This window comes from Tiliqua scincoides, chromosome 1, assembly GCF_035046505.1.
Source record: "Tiliqua scincoides isolate rTilSci1 chromosome 1, rTilSci1.hap2, whole genome shotgun sequence".
In the NCBI taxonomy this organism is placed as follows: Eukaryota; Metazoa; Chordata; class Lepidosauria; order Squamata; family Scincidae; genus Tiliqua; species Tiliqua scincoides.
In genome coordinates, this window is record NC_089821.1 from 175,726,210 (window position 1) to 175,743,692 (window position 17,483).

The following is a 17,483-nucleotide window of genomic DNA, read 5'->3' on the forward strand; positions in this document are numbered from 1 at the left end:
CCACCCGCAGCCTCTGCGGGCTTCCAAATGGCCCTTGAGGCCAAAAAAGAGGGAAAGGGAAACCAGAAGTTATGTTTTTAATGCCTTTTAAGGCATTCTGAGACCTGGGGAAGCCCTCTGGGCAGCTCTGGTCGCCTTCAGAGGTTTTAAGGTGCAGAAAACTGTGAGTTTGCTTATCCACGGTTTGCGGTATCCATGGGGGGTCTGAGAACGGATTTCTCGCAGATACCGAGGCCCCACTTGTGTACACATTGGCACTAAATGTCAATGTTTGTCACCTGCAAATACAATTTAAAAGATAAGGGTTGTACCCAAAGACTTGCAATCCTATGCATTTGTGAGGGAGTACGTTGGGCTGAATTTAATTTAATAGGTCAGACTTATGATTAGACATGCATAGGGCTGCATGTTGTTCTTCCACTTGTGCTAGGCAGCTTGCACACGTGGAAGTGATAGCACAAGGTCCTTGCGTGCAAATGTCCAAATGGAATCCTGCCTCAGCTTTGCACTTAAGCAATACGTTGTACAACTCAACTCCCAAGATGTCACACATAAAATTGTCTTTGTTGTACCTCATTGATGTGCAATTGTGCACTTGTAAAACCACAAGTGGTACAGTGTAAGATGCCACCTTATTCCTGCATGTAATCTTTGAATACAACCCTAACTGCTCAATCCTACCTCCTGCCATGCTATAGCATACAGCCACGCCAAAAAGTTACACGCTGCATTCTATGGTGGGGAGGGCGATATTAAGGCCAATAGGAGGCACATAAAAAACATTTCTATTTACCTCCACATAGGCCTACAGGCTATCCATTGGTCTTCTCGGAGAGAATAGGAGCAGGGAAGTTTTGAGCAGAAAGGATAAGATTTAGCAAGCATGACTGCTGCTAGATCAATCCCTCCTTTTCCCAGCTCACCCCCTAGTTCCTCCCCAACATGCCCTGTTACTCCCCCTCCCCACCCACAAATGCCATCCATGCCAGCATAATTGCACTGGAGCAGGTTGCCAGCTGCAGCTGCAGGCTTCTGATGGTGTCATTGCTTTGTGGCAGCAGCTCAAAAATGGCTGCCAGCAGTGTGCTTCATGCATTGTCAGTTGTCCTCTTTAAAATAGCGGGAAGCTATCCCGCTGTTCTACAGTGGATGATAGGATTGGGGCCTAACAATGTAATATAGTTTTAATGTGATTTAATTGTACCTTTTTTCAAATGAAGTTGCAACCTCAAAATGTTGCTCAGGATTTCAGTCCTCAAACTACTTATTTCAAGGTACCCATTTCTTTATAGTTGTGATCACAACATCCACCACTTATTCCATGTTATCCCATGAAATAAGTGAAAGTATTGTAGTGTAAATTTCAGGAAGAATGCAGTCTAGGAATAGAATTAGTTCCTAATGGCACTGTGCTGTAATATTTGGCAAAACCCAACATCTTAATACTGAACTCTTCATTGTATTCTAAGAGTGTTAGTCCACACAGACATTTCATTACGGACAATATGTGCTAGGTCATGTGATAGCCACAATCCACTTCTCTCGTGATACCTGTTGCTAGGCAATCGTCTTATATTTTAACAGGCAGAGATATCTGAACTCATGGGATGACTGGTAGATGTTTTACAGGTTCCGCTTGCCAGGTATCACCTAAGCAATACAAGTGAGTATAGATGTGAGTATATAATACTCAGATATCACCCAAGTAATAGAACGTCTGATCACCTGTGTTGTGTGCAGTAATGGCACTCCTGAAATATCTTGTTCTAGACACCAAAGATCTCCAAACAAGTTAAACACACACACACACACACATTTCTCAAGCACAGTGCATAAGGCCCAACCCTATCCAACTTTCCAGCAACAGTGCAGCTGCAGTGCAGCCCCGAGGTAAGGGAACAAAGGTTCCCTTAGCTTGAAGAGGCCTCCATGACTATCCCTCCCACTGGCATAGCAGCATCATTGCAGGAAAATTGCATAAGATTGGGCATTCACACTAAGAAATGAGGAATGATTTTATCTAGATGTGGCACATAGGTGCAGATATAGCACAGTGCTTTACATATACAGAGAGCTCACTCAAATCACACAAAAAAAAAAAATTAACACAAAATCTATTATTATAAAGGCTACAGTCTAAAATCCTCCCAGCAAAATCTTCCTCCAGTCATGTGGAAGCCCCTTCAGTATGGGAAGATTCCATACTTCAGGGACATGTATGTGAATACTATGATCACATTGTTGAGGCTGATCTCATGCGTCTTCCCAGTGAAATTGTCACCCACCCATCCAGTGGGATGCTTATTCAATGGGAAGCATCCTTGTGCTCAACCCCACTTGCATGATTCTGGTATTCACAGATATTCCCCTGTAGTGGGGGACTACACCATTCTGAAAATGAGTCCTATGCTGTAGGATGTAAAGGGGGGCTAACTTCACATAAGAACTGGACTTCGTAATTCTATGTCACATAGCAGACTTCTGATACAAATTGTTTTTGACACTTCCACACTCTGATGAGGCATACTTAAAGGTCTTATCTGGATGATGGCATAATACTTTAAAGATCAAGTTAGAAGTCAAACACTTTTACGATCTAGTGGTTTCAGTGGGAGAGTGAAGAAGGGGTTTAACTGAAATCTCTTCTACAGAAATCAAGAGTCAAAAGAATGTTTAACTTTGGCAAGCCCTGTCCTCCCCCCCCCCCAGGTGAAGTTGTAAATTTAAATGCTTAGTCAAATCTCTGTTTTGCAGCACCTCTGGATCTTGCTGCTCAGACAATTCAAGCAGGTTTTTGATATCAGCTTCTTGTGACCCATATGCTTTTAGTTTGCTTCTTAATTCTGAAGAATTACCATAAAAATGTGTCATAATCTGCTGGAGCTCTTGTATATACAATTTAACAGTGCTTGAGCATTTATTGCAGTGCACTTACTTGGTCCTTGGAAAACTGCATATAAAACACATCCTCTCTTTACTGCAAAATCTGTGATTACAGGGGAAATGGGGAGAGGAAGTGAATATTGAAAACCCCCTCCCCCAAGATCCTTTTCCAAAATCCTTCCATGAATCCGAAATTCATGGGCCCGATACCTGCTTTTTCCAACAGAAAATGCTTACCTAATATTGAAGAAACAATGCATAGCTGCATACTGTAGGATACCCCACTATACAAAAATCTGTTTTTCAATATAGCTACTAACATCCATCTCTTTTTTTCATCCTGGTTTTTCTTTTCATAATGATCATTGCGTATCTGGTTTACTGAGCGGCTTTTCTTTTCTTGTGATGAAATTAATGTTGTATCTTGTTCAAGTAGCATTATTAGGATCTTCTAACATGCATCATAGATTTACCTGTACAGTAGGGCATTAATAAGTGGAGTTTTAGAAATGAAATTTGTTTGTCTCTGTTACTTGAAATAATTTCTGGGTTTTTTTTTAATGTAATACAAATTAATAAAATTATCTAGAAAATAAAAAGCTGGTTGTGTGTCATGTCATAGAATAATGAGAAATAGTCAAGATTATTCAGAATTATGGTCAATTGGACTTTCCCCTCCAAAAGAAATTCCAGAGAAGTCATTGTAATTCAAAAAAATCTAACCAGAATGGGAAAAGAATGGGTTTGAGATCTTTGCAATGCAACATATGCAATGTTTTGAACAAACTATGCCTTACTTATGGTCTCATTCATGAATACTTTATACAACTATACTCGAACAACTAAATCCAGAGCAATTTCTGCATTCCTCTGATACACATACCCAAACACACACACAGAGTTTTTGCACAGACAGGCTGCCCTTTGTTTCTGTGAAGCCTGAATTCCAGTTTTATATTTGCATCCATTTACATCTGCCCTTTCCATTAAAGCGAATGGGGAAGTACTTGTGGAAGGAGGAGTTTCATGTGTGCTGTGTGAGGCAAATATGTATAAGCACATATAAGCCTAAGGTGACATGACCATTTGCTCATGTGAACTGAGATGTGAATTGATTTTGGCTTTTTGTGAAACAGTCTTCCCCATGTTTTTCCATGCATATTCCTCCTCTTGCAGTAGATGATCAAATGGATGGAAAAAAAAAATGTCCTCATCACATGGCCAAGCAGGGAGCGTGGTGATGGAAGCAGATTATCATTTAATCATGTATCAAAGTGAACTTAAAGCTTATTGCAGGCAGAGTTTCGTGTGCATTGGTCCAAACATGGCACATGACTGTGACAAGGTTGTTTATTTTTTTACTCTGACAATCATTTATGCTTTCCTGAAATTATCCTTTCTTTAGGTAATATGGATTTTATAATTATAATTCAGGTAAGTGATACATGAATTTGTGAACTTCTCCAGTCAATAAGTCATGCTTTGGCTATCTTTTTTCTGTTGTTTTATTTTATTTCTAGCCTGATCCATTCTCAGTGTTTCAGAACTTTAATACATAACTAAACACACTAGGAAATAAAATTGTACTACTATATTAAACAAAAACCATATCCTATGACAGCATTTCCTAAACTGTGGGTCGCGACCATCTGTGGGTCATGACCCAATGTGCAGTGGGTCACAACCTGATGTTCAGTGTTTCACTTGCAGTCTTCTGCCTGCAGAGGTGGGTTGTGTTTGAATTTTTGGGAACCACTGTTCCATGATTTGATTTCATGGTGATGGTTAAACACCACCCTGCTCCTGCACTCTGATCCTTCAGAAATATCCTAAAATATTCTGCTGCATTTTTTAGGAAAAATAAGGAACTATTTGAACATATTAAGTATTCTGCGCATCAAGGCCACAATCCTGTACCTAGTTATTTGTGCATGTTCCACTAAAGTTGTAGAACCTCCCCCCAAATAAAGTGGTGACAGTGTACCATTTTAAATGTTCTACATATACAGTAATGTAACAACAATGCATATTGTGTACTTATAGCCATATATACATGTCCTTGTCCTAAGGGTCTTAGGGCCCAATCCTATCCCACTTTCCAGCACTGGTGCAACTGAAATGCAACCCCAAGGTAAGGGAGCAAACATTCCCATACCTTGAGGATGCCTCTGTGACTGTCTCCCCACCACAGGATGCAGCACACGCCCCATGGGCACAGCTACACTGGTCCTGGAAATTGATTAGGATTGGGCCCTTATTGCAATCAAACAGGAAATTCTTTTGGAAGAGAAGAGAATGCATAATCTCTGAGGGTCCAATCCTATCCAATTTTCAAATGCCGGTGCAGCCACGCCAATGGGGTGTGCGTTGCATCCTGTGGTGTTGGGGCAGTCACAGAGGCCTCCTCAAAATATGGAAACATTTGTTCCCTTACCCCAAGGCTGCATTGTGGCTGCACCCATGCTGGAAAGTCGGATAGGATTAGGCCCTTAATCTGCAATTATGTGTTCCCAGTTTTATATCAAGTCCATATCAGTGGGACTTTCTTCTTAGTAAATGTGGATAGGTTTGGGGTGCACAGTATGTACAACACAGCCCAATTCTAAGCTGCTCCAGAGGAGCAGCAGCACTGAAATGGCTGCATCTTATGGGCACCATGGCAGCCAACAGAGTCTCCTTGGGGGAAGCTGACATTTGTCCCCTTCCCCTTAGTAAGGGCACAGGTCTTGCAATAGATCTCCTCCAGTCTGTGACGGCTATTTTGCCAGCACAGAGTGGAGGAGCTCCATATTGGACTTTTCAGCCCGGCACAGAGCATAGTATCCAATGGAGCAGGGCTGGTGCACATCCTTGAGCAGTCCTCCTGGGCTCCTGTGGTGGCACAAATGTTCTTTACAGCATGTTCTTGACACCCGGAAGCCAGTGCAAGAGATTTGCGCTGGTTTAAGCGCAACTCAGGATCGTACTAAGTTATTCTGTTATACCAAAATCAATAGCAAGTCTTTAACTATCACACTGAAGATCAATGGCCTATTTGCACAGGTTTACCCTGAAACCAATGCAAGCTAGCTTAACTGCCCTGTCTTCCAACAAAGCATCCTAGGCATTCTAACTTTGTAATGATACTAAAACATTTTGGAGAATTACAAGTCTCAGAATGCCTTACTTGGAGGCCATAACAACTGAACATTCATGAATCAGACATTGAAGTGTATACTGCAGTTGTGCCTCATCATATATATTCTGGCTTGACTTCTGTAGGCAAGAGTGGGTTTCATAAGATGCAACCTATTCATGCACAGAATCCTGTGAATTATTCTAAGATGTTGATGTAGACCAGTGGTTCACATCTTTAGGAGCTTGTGGACCACTGAGGCAAAAAATGGAGTTATCGTGGACCACAATATCCCCTGCACACAAAAAATACAATTAAATTTGTAATAATTACAGAATATTTATTAGATTTATTATTTATAAAGAAGATTTTTGTTACCAGCTGTGGCTGCGGGTGGTCCGTTCTCTGTTCTCTGGTGGTTTGTGGGGAAGCATCTCCCATGCGAGTGCCCCCCCATGGACTACCAGAGATAGCAGAAAATTGACTACCCACAGCTGCAGCTTCATTGACAGCTGCAGGCAGTCTGTTCTCCACTCATTTGTGGCCTGTGGTGGAGAGCTTGCTCAGTGAGATGCTTGAAGTGATCAAAGGTGATCTTTTTTTTTTTTGAGATCTCATGGACCACTTCTCAGGATCTCATGGACCACCTGTGGTCCTTGGACCATAGGCTGGGAACCTGTGATGTAGATATTACTTTGTTATTCCTCCATTTTAGACTACATGGAATAAGCAAATGACTCCTCCGTTTTGTTAATTGTCCTGTGAGTTGATGCTGGCTAAAACCGCAACACCTTATGCAAAATTTGGAGCCGCCTTCCTTTGCATGCAGTCAGTGTATTCATCAATTCTGGTAGCAATAATTGGAAAATGCACTAAAATCATATTATACGCCTTCTCCCTTTGATAATCAAATTGTAGAGATGCTCCCCACTCTGGAAGTGAACATTTCAAGAATTATTACTACAGACTACTTGAATTTTAATGTCAGTTCACTGTCACTGGTCCTTTGTGGGATAAATGATCTTTTGCATGCACTGTATAGAGTTCCTTACATAATGAGAAATAAACTAAGCAGAGCTTTGACTTTTGATACCATTTGGCCTTTTCTTTAAACTATAATTACAAAGGCCAAAGCAAGTTTAGAACTGTATAGAACTGTGTGGGGAGGAGCACTAACCTTTTCCCCTCCATGTCATGGTACAAACTATGTATGTATAGAACTGTGTGGGGAGGAGCACTAACCTTTTCCCCTCCATGTCATAGTACAAACTAAAATAGCCTCCTGAATTGCTGTTTGCCCCTGATGGGAAAGTGCTGTGGGTTCAAATAGCAGCTTCCTTCTCATGTAAAATAGCAGTTTGGGAAGGGATTGTGGTTGGGGAAGGGAGCAAATAGTGGGAGAGAAAGGGTAACCTCCCTCATGCCATGATCTGAATCTGGAATCCCCGCAGCTTTAAAAAAAAAAATTTATTTATTTATTTTTTTTAAAGACAAAAATTCAGTTGCCCCTTTTATGGTCAGGTCTTGTCAGCCCTTATTCTCACATCAGTGAGACCTGTTGCCACTGTTAATGACACCTGTCACCACACTACCACAAGACTTGTCACCACGATCAACTGTTAAACACTGCAGACAATTCATCACAGGTTAAATGCTGTGCTAATTTACTGTGTAATAGCCTGGCCTCCACTGACTTTTGAAGCAAATGGGGTTAAGAAACTGACCACATTTCTTTCTTAAAAAAAAAAGAAAGAGAGAGAACAGAAAAGTGGCAACTTTAGCAATATTTAGTATCTTGACAGGAAATTAGGTAAGGAATATAAGGGAAACAGTGCATTAGATCACCAAGAAAGATTTAACAGTTGTAGTCTGAGCAGTCTGATTTGAAAGCAAAAGCATGTTGTACTGGAAATGCATAAATGTCCCATGGGTTATATCCAAAGATTCACTCATAACTCAGCACCATTGAAATTAATGAGACAAGTTAATTGTGACTAACTTCCTTGGGATACAGAGAACCCAATATATTTTGGGTTTTTGCAAATATATTGTATTTTGCAGCAACTGTTACCCTGCACATGCCCAATCTCATCTGATCTTGGAAGCTAAGCAAGGTCAGGCCTGGTTAGTACTTGGGTGGGAGACCGCCTGGGAATACCAGTTGCTGTAGGCTTATACCATAGTCTTTCGAGACTGAAGGTTGCCAACCAGAATATATTTTGGTGCCTAAAAGTTTGCAGTAAATCTTGCCGGACTGCCTTGCATATGACATGTCAGGTTCTGCATAAGAAAATGACATTGCTCCTGTCCAAAAGCAAAGACCCACAAATTATACTTTAAAACTGTCATTGATTTTACTATGATTGAACAGAACACTAAAAACATCACATATATGAAAGTGACAGATTCTACCATTACATTGGAAATGAAAATAATTTTTTTAAAAAGTAGAGGAATGAAAACCCCATGGCTGGTGGATTTAACACATCTGATAACACTGAAAACCACTTAGAAATACATTTCAGGTGATAAGCAAAGTTTACTTTATTAAATAAATTATTTGTTGTAAATTATCCATTCAGCTCTACTAAATGGTAAGTACATGATAACTCCCCATTGAAAACATGGTAATTATAGAACATTTAGAGCATCCATAATGTAAGGCATCCATTTCTCCACATCCCCACTCAACCTGCCAAAGAAATATCTAGAACTATCAAAATCTCATCACTGTGACAGGGCTGGCTTGTGACAGCAAAGCTTATATCTTATAAAAGCTCGTGAGGTACTCTGCACTTTGCATCTCCTTGCAGAATCCCTGCCAATGTGGATCAGGTCACAGGATTGGGGTTAGATATTGATCCCACCTCAATGTGTAATTTTTCCCTGTGCAAAGGAATGAAAACCATTCACACATATGAGATGTAAAAGGATGCAGTCAAAGGCACCAAGGGATGGAACTAAAGGTCAATGAATGTGTTACACCAAATGCATAGTCTGGCTCTTGTGGTTTTGGTTTCTTTTTTGTTAAATATTGACTTCAGGGTGTGCGTGTGTGTGCATGCGTGCATGCTTATTACATGGTTAGCTGATATTTAACAAAAAGAAACCAAGTATGTAAGGGCCAGGCTGTGTTTTTGTCATAACATGTAATTTGATCTTTAAACTGACTCCTTCATTTAATGACCCTACTCACTGAATCGCACACAAACCTCTTTGGATAGCTTCATCTTCAGTTCACATTGTTGTTTGCACTACAGCAAGGCAGAATGTTGGAAGAGTGGGATGGAACACTGGAAGTTAGCTCATACAGAAATGGGAAAAGCAGAAGCATATAACTCAAGTTATCTTTCTTTCCTTCCACCCTGTACTTCCATTTTAATGTGGAAATTGGGTTTGTTAGATCTCACTCAAAATAAGACCCCTGAGCCCCAGATGACTTTGGGAGTCCATATACTGTTCTTGCTGTTCTGTTCTGTGCATTGTGAGTCGTTTTGGACACAGTTGTGGAAAAGTAGCATACAAATTAAAATCTAATCTAAATTTAATCTAATCCTTTGGACTGTGAATGAGATTTCTACAGAACAGTAAAAGATATAAAGCAGGAAGGAATAACTCCTCGTCTTATATGCACTTCTGTGGCATGAGTAGTCGGCCTTTGGTAACACAGGCAATAAGGACAATTGAGCATCTTTATGCTTGTTGTCAAATCTTGAGCTTTGTGTAACTGGAGGAAGATGTTGGTTGTTTATGAAGCACAAAGCTAGGATTAAGAAGCTTCAGCTAATCAATATTTAGAGCTTTTCTCAATGGAAAAAATGATGGAATTGACTGAAAGTAGAAACACACATTACATATCCCAAATAATGACAAAAACTAGACTTGTACCACCATCACTTCACTGTCATTTTGATATGATAATTACAATTCATGTGTATATTCACTTGTTCTGCCATGGAAAATAGACTTCACTGTTGGTGAAAGATTCAGAGAGCAGCAGTGCAGCTGAGCAGCTATTCTGAAAACAATATAAAGCTGTAGATTAGAACTATAAATGCTGACATCTAATCAAGTTTATTTGTTTTTTTAGTGCCACATGTTACAGTATATGATTTTACTTTTTGATATATATTTATTTTCTATTTCACTATATATTTTTCCATAGGTGCTTTTATTTCAGTGAACTTTTATTTTAAAAAAAAATTTTCCCAAATGATACTTGCATGCCATTAATTTTTTTTACTACAAATTTCTATTAATACTCATTGCTGTATTCATGTTTGTTTATTGTCTTGGATACAGGTGAATCTGGTGTTGAAGAGTGGGCCCAGTGGAGTACATGTTCAGTTACTTGTGGTCAAGGGTCGCAGGTGCGAACCAGAACTTGTGTATCACCTTACGGGACACACTGCAGCGGCCCTTTAAGAGAATCAAGGGTTTGCAATAACACTGCCCTCTGTCCAGGTAGTGTTAGCAGCCAATGAATGAAATTGTGGATGTTATTGAACTGTTTAATGCTAAGCACTTGAAACAGTGTTCTTTAAAGATGTGATTAGCATATAGGCACTTAAATTGGGATAAGAAAGTGCAGTTATTGTTCAACTGTTAATCTTTATTGTGCATTCGTTTTTGGAACTGTTTGTGAGATGCTGGGGATATTTTCTCTTTTTTTTTACCTCCCATATTTTCAAAGAAATATCTCTTATGTCACTTTTATGTCATTTGAGATTACAGCTGCATAATGTGCTTTCATCTCTTAATGGTTTACATGTCCAAAATGTTAATCTGAAGCTGAGGGGATTCAGGGCCCAATCCTATCCAACTTTTTCAGCACCATTGAAGCCGCAATGCAGCCCCAACGTAAGGGAACAAATGTTCCCATACCTTAAGGAGCTCTCTGTGACTGCCTCACTGTCACAGGATGCAGTGCATGACCACTGCTACAGCTGCACTGGCTCTGGAAAACTGGATAGGATTGGGCCCTCAGACATTAAAAAGTCTTGGGGCACTGAAAGGCTGTTGCCTCACCTCTTTTTCACACTGAGATAAATGATTATGAAAACTGTCATTGTGGGTATATCAAGATGGATGAAGTTTACAATTGTACCATAATCAGTGACATGGTACCTGTATGACTAAAACACCCTGGGATTCTTTCCCTGAATAAGAAAGAGGTTGGTTAAAAATTTTGAACCAATTGCCTTTTGAACCCTGGTAACATAAACAAAATTTTACCAAAGGCCTTTTCACATCTCACCACTCAGTGCATAGTGACCATGGGACAAAGACCATGTTAGTTCCAAGTCAAGGTAAGATGGTTGTGTGAAGCTCTTCATCACATGCTGACTCACCACAGAGCACGGTAGCAGTAGAGGGGATGATGGAGACAGGGAGCTTATTGCTGCTTATCTGTTTTCTGTGGGTTGGATGGTAGATTACATCTGCAGTTTTGTTCCTAGTCTGCTTTTTCTCCCAAACATCCATGTATAAATTGACAGTTATTCAGTGGTGAGTGGTTAAAGAAATTACATTAATTTTAATGGATAAATTTTAATGAATACCACAGAATGTCTATTACCTATGGCCACAGTAGCCAATGGTTCATTGTCAACTAGCGTGCCTAACCCCAGGAAGGAATCTCAAGGAACACAGATGCTTATCTCTGTCTGCTTCTTTGGTTCAGCTCCATATATGACAATGGCCAGATTTTCATAGGAAGACATGGGCTGATGCAGACACATATAATGCTGGTGCTCCTCTTGACCATAATTACAAAATAGGGAGCCAGCCTTGGGAACATCTGCTGCTACTGTCAACTGTTCTGATGGATAAATTTCCCCTACCACTTTAACCTTGTTTAAGGGAAACATCAGTACTGACTTTAACCAATGTCAGTGCTAACCAGTAGCATACCTAGTGCCACTGGTATCCAAGGGAGGCTCCTCCCACTGCCCCATCCTTGGCTGTGCAAAGCCATTGGTAGACCTGTTCACCACCTCCCCAGGGGAGGTCAGATCTACCTAGCATTCAAAGTGACAGACATGCTGGCATCCCTTTATAGCATGCCCCTGTGGCAGACTCCTCTCCCCTCCCTTGGTATGCTACTGATGCTAACCATTTAATTAGGATCTGAACATGCTTTTTAATCTTTGTTAAGATTCTGGGGTGTCCTGCTTAGCATTTAATTGTGGTTAATGTAGGAGGAAGAACTGCACACATCTTGAGAGGAGATGGGAAACAGGAGCATGAGTTCCAAAGGCTAGTTAATGATTTCATAGTCTTGCTCCTTCATAGTCTATCTTCCTTCATAGTGAAGGAAGATATGACTGCAGCTGAGCATAAATTTATATATGGAAGTAAAATGTTTGAGTTACAAAGACATACTTTATCTAAATAAGCAATGAGCTTTCAGGACAATTGTTATTCATAGTTGATAAAATTACCTGGGCACATATTCAATATGTCTGCATGTGTACCACTTAGCACGGAATGAGAAATCTGAACTAGAAAAAAAAATATATGTTTTCATTTTGGCACTGGTAATTATGGAGGAAAATTTAAAATATGCGTAGGAATTATCCCCTAAGGCAGTGGTTCTCAAAGTGATGGGTCGCGACCCACCAGTTCATGTAACGCTTCACCATTCCTTTAAGGAGCGGGGGAAGGGGAGGGAGGCAGTGATGCAGTCCCCAGGATCGCGTTGCTAAGGGGGTGAGGGGGATGCTTTGCACTTACTTTGAATGTAGGGCTGCTGGAGGCTGCAGGAGGTGAGGGGAGCCCTGCACAGCCTTCTGCAGCGCTCCCTGACTCTTGGAATCTGCAATAAAAGCAGGCGCAAAGCATCTCCTGCAAAATGGAAGTGCTTTGCGCCCACTTTTATTGCAGATTCCAAGAGCGGGGGAGCGCTGTGGAGGGCTGCGCAGGGCTCCCCGCACCTCCTGCAACCTGCTGCAGCCCAACATTGTTCAAAGTAAGTGGAAAGCTCGCCCCCTTAGTGACGCCATCCTGGGGATCATGTCGCTGCCCTAGCTCGTCCCCCACTAGAACTTACTGAGGGAGTGAAGCTCCCTCAAAGTTTGAGAAACGCTGCGCTAAGGGCTCAGATAATAAAATGAGGGTTGGGGCGTCATTGGTAAGTTTTTATTCCTAGTACATTTTTCAAATCCCACTTCGTGGGACACTACCCTTGATTCATCCAGCTCAGGATTGTTAACATTGACAGGCAGCAGGACTCCAAGGTTTCTGATAGTAAGTTGTTCTCTGCCTTACTTAGAGATGCTGGAGGTTGAGCAAGGGACTTTCTGATTGCAACTCAGGGGGACCTCTGGTCCCTCCTGTATTCACTTACCTTACATCCCTACCACAGTATATACTTTCATCCCTGTCCTGATTCACCAAGCTTGTTAAAACATTCAGGATTATGCAGTCAGAATCAATGGTGTGAAAATTATACCACTTTCCCCTTGTTGAACAGGCTTTTTAACAACAATTTTTCCCCCCGCATAGAACTAGCATTCCTCATTGTTAGAGAATTTTACCTTGCTGCAGTTGAGCACTTCCTATATGATTGCAGGATTACACCAGTCTCTGTGGATGCAATGTGTAAAAAAGGCTACATCATTTGCTCTAAGTCAGGAAATTGGGAAACCAAAACTGGTGTAATACCACCTAGAATTGGAGGCTTAAGACAAATAGCAAATGAGTTGGGAGCAATGTGTGTCTGTGTCTGTGTGCACTCGTGTTCATCATCAGATGTAGTTCAGTCCATCAATAATTATGGATATGGATACTTTCAGCCACTGGGCAACCAACTTGGCAACCAATCATTCTGATTTGGCCTTGAAAAAAAAACCCATAAATAATAAGCATACATGGGCCAGTCGGTTCTTGTCAGAAGGATTTTCTGCTTCCCTTCTGCAAAATCCCCAGATTCAATTAATCTTCTCAAAAGCGGTTTTATCTCCATCCCCTCAGTGTTCCCGGCAGCCGCTCTGCACGGAAGTTTCAATGTTCACATCCCATTGACTTTATTGATCTTTTCAAAGCTTTGCCCCAACATTCAAACCAGTTCGTCTTCTTGTCCAATTCATTGAATTTAACTATGGGTGGGTTGTGCTAATGCAAGAAACCATTGTGCTAATGCAAGAAAAGGAAGAATTAGTGTAGTGGAGTTGCGCATAGAAAAAACATCTCGACAAAAGGATGCCATAGGCACAAGCCAGAGGAAGTGAGAACAGAATCCTGAACTCTCTTACTTCATGGTTCTTGTCTGCTGACTGCCCTGGCAGTGGTCAACTCACAATGCAATCCTAACTTTCTTGGGAGCCAGCACAAATCGTTTGTGCTAGCTCCCAGCTATCACAAATGTGCTGTAAGCACGTTCATGATGACTCAGGAGTTGGATAGGCCAGCACACATCCGTGTTCCTTGCGGAGCTGGCCCCGCACCCAGAGGAGGTAGGTTTGTGCCGGTCCGGGCAAACCGGGACAGGGGGTGGGAGAGGGCAGAAGGAGGGAGGAATGGAAGTGGGGAGGGGGCGTTTCAGGGCAGGGGAAGGGTTGCCTGGAGGCGGATTGTGCCCAGGTAGGGCACAATCCTAACAAAAAAACAAAAAAAGTTTTATTATTTATTATTATTAGGGGATGGAGCAGGCCACAGTGGTGCAGACCAGATCCCAACCCGTCCCAGAACCAAGCAAAATTACTTGGGCTGCTCGGATTTGCGCCTGCGAAATCGTAGGTACAGATCCAAGCATAGCGCTGCCTGTGGCATTGCTCAGGGTAAGGGGACTAAAACCCCCTTACTCCATGTTGTGCCCCAGGTCACACCAAACCTGCACTGGATACAGCACAGGCCAATCAGCCTGCATGTTCCAGCACAGGTTAGGATTGCACCCTCAGTCTTATTTATGTGTCAGAAAAAAGTCAAGAGTGTAGTGTGCATAAGAACACAGGAGCTCTGCTGTTTGGGACCAAAATTTCATCTAGTCCAGCATCCCTGTTTCCCACTGTGGCTAGCCAGAAGCACCGGGAAACCCAGTCAGAAATAGGACATGTACACAAATAGGCTTGTCCTACTGCTGCTTCTGTTGTTTGGAGATATATTATCTGTGGAGGTAGAATATCGCCATCATAACTAGTAGTCATTCAGGCACTTGTCCTTCATCCCTTTATCTCATGCCCCCTTAAAGGCATCTAAGCTAGTGGTGATCATTGTCATGTGGCAGCATATGCATTATGTATTGTATGAAGAACTACATTCCTGCTAAATTCTCAGGTGTGACTACATAACCTCTGGGTCCACCTCACACATTTTGGATGTAATTGCATAAGCATAGCTGATACATGCCCATCTGGAGTCCACGATGCACAGAACCAGTTGCATTATTATCTTTGTATCAGAATTTTGCCAGGGAGCTCACTTATTAACAGGCCTGCATGCATTGGACTCTACATGGAAGCATGCCAGTTACATGCATAAGCAAGATGCACCCAAGGATATGACAGGTAAGTGTGGCCCTGTTATTCCACTGCACACTGATTCAGCATACTTACCCATCATTTGAATAGGGATAATTCTGGATCCACTTGTCATGTTTCCCTTGACACACTCGTACAATGCTCGTACGAAAGCCCCTTTCTCCCAACGTGCCTTCCACGGTGGCCCGGGGCATGCGGGATCCGGTGGCAGCTGTTCTCGGTGCCGCTGAGGCTGGGCACCCCCGGGCAGCTCAGGATTGGGCTGTTAGACAGTATTTTGTACATGCCTCGACTATAAACAGAGAATACAATCCTTTTAATAGGTAGCATTAATACTTATGGGCTGAATGACAAAAGAAAAGATTTGTGGGGAGCGGTCACTTCTTGATGGCACTTACAGTAGTCATCGGACACAGTACAAAGGATGTCAGGCATCCTTAGGCTTATTTTGCATTGAGGTCCTGAGTCTCTACCTGGGTAATACAGACTGCAGGGTGAGGGCCCACATGACTAAATGTGCTTTCTAGTCCTAGGCTGAAATTCTTCCTCCATTTTCACCACTGCTCTACTAGTGGCAAGTGGCTGCAATAGAAGAGGTGGTCACATGTATAGGGGTATCCATAAAAGTGACACCAATCTTTGGTCTGAGGAAGGAGCCTAGCAGAAACACTGATGTGGAAATAATCTATTTTTTAAAAAAACTGAAGGACAGTGCCATATCTGCATTTGGCAGCTGCTTTTTGTTTGTGAGGCTGTCATTTTATGCACTAGTAGAGCTTTCCCCAATGCATTCTGGGAAATATGGCAATTATTTGGGAGTATAAGCAGTTAACACTGAAGTGCTGCTGCAGTTGCTGCCTTCATACTGTATATAGCACTATTTTTTGAGTAAATAGAAAATAACAAATACTGCTGTCCCACCACTGTTGATAAGTCACTTTCCTACCTTCCAAATTGTTGTCAGTTTTGGATTTTCCCATGAAAGTATAAAAGTTTCTCCCCTCCGAGCCCCCTGCCCTGCATGGCAAACTTGGCAAAAGTCAGCCCTGCACTGATTTCTTTATAGAAAAATTTTCTTGCATAAAATGAATTTAAGTTCAGCCTTCCTATGTAAACTGCCCTGAGCGTATTGAGAAAGGCGGTCTAAAAATATCATAATAAATAAAAATAAATAAATGTAAAAAGAAACTAGTATGACAATGAGAAGAGAACCCCAATATTTGATTTCTTTTATGCTGCATGGAGATGATTTTTTGTGTGGAGGACTATTCAGTCATAATAACTGCATAATATTCAGTCATAATAACCACAGTTGAATCCTAGACCCAGCTTTGCCACCACATTGAGAACATCCTGTTTTCCACAATGGCCTGCCAGCTGCCTCTTGAAATCCCACAAACAGGAAAGGCATGCCTCTCTCCTACAACTGCAGTTCTTAAACTGCTGCTGAACCTGGAGGTAGTATTTAGCCATCATGAATAGTAGCCATTGACTGACCTGTCCTCCATGAATTTGTCCAATCCTCTTTTACTGACCACACTACCACATCTCGTGATCCCACATTCCACCTGCTAGCTGTGTGCTGTGTATATGTCATACGATTTTGAAATTCTTGTGACTCGAAATTAACCATGTATTTAGTGTCACATATTTAGGGCCATTGTAAGGTATCCTTTGTTACCTGAAAAAAAAAACCCGGTACACTAGCTCAGTGTTCCATACAGGTCTAGAAGATCTGTCCCATCTATGTAACACCCAAACATTTATGGTCCAAGTTCATTTTAGTGGAAGAAGCAGATCTCTATGCACATGTACTCTGTGCAAGTAAATCTGTTCTCTTCACAGGACCACACAACAGACCACACATGTGTGTGCTTTGGAGAACACATGATGTCTGGTCTGGATTCAGGTCATGTAATTCTGTATATATTTACATACTTGTGAGTCCTGTTGACTATATTTGATTATCCATATGTGGAGCATGCAGGGCTGCCATCATCATATCC

General features: G+C 41.6%; 1 protein-coding gene and 1 pseudogene across 1 annotated transcript in view; both read left to right on the forward strand.

Annotated features, from left to right (window-relative positions):
* The window catches only part of ADGRB3 (adhesion G protein-coupled receptor B3), a 564,982-nt gene that overhangs the window by 198,712 nt on the left and 348,787 nt on the right, over window positions 1–17,483 (forward strand). The window contains exon 3 of the mRNA XM_066612423.1: window positions 10,301–10,462. Within this exon, the coding sequence (XP_066468520.1) occupies window positions 10,301–10,462 (162 nt within the window). The remainder of the gene's footprint in view (window positions 1–10,300; window positions 10,463–17,483) is intronic.
* On the forward strand, window positions 8,052–8,171 carry LOC136637269 (5S ribosomal RNA; annotated as a pseudogene).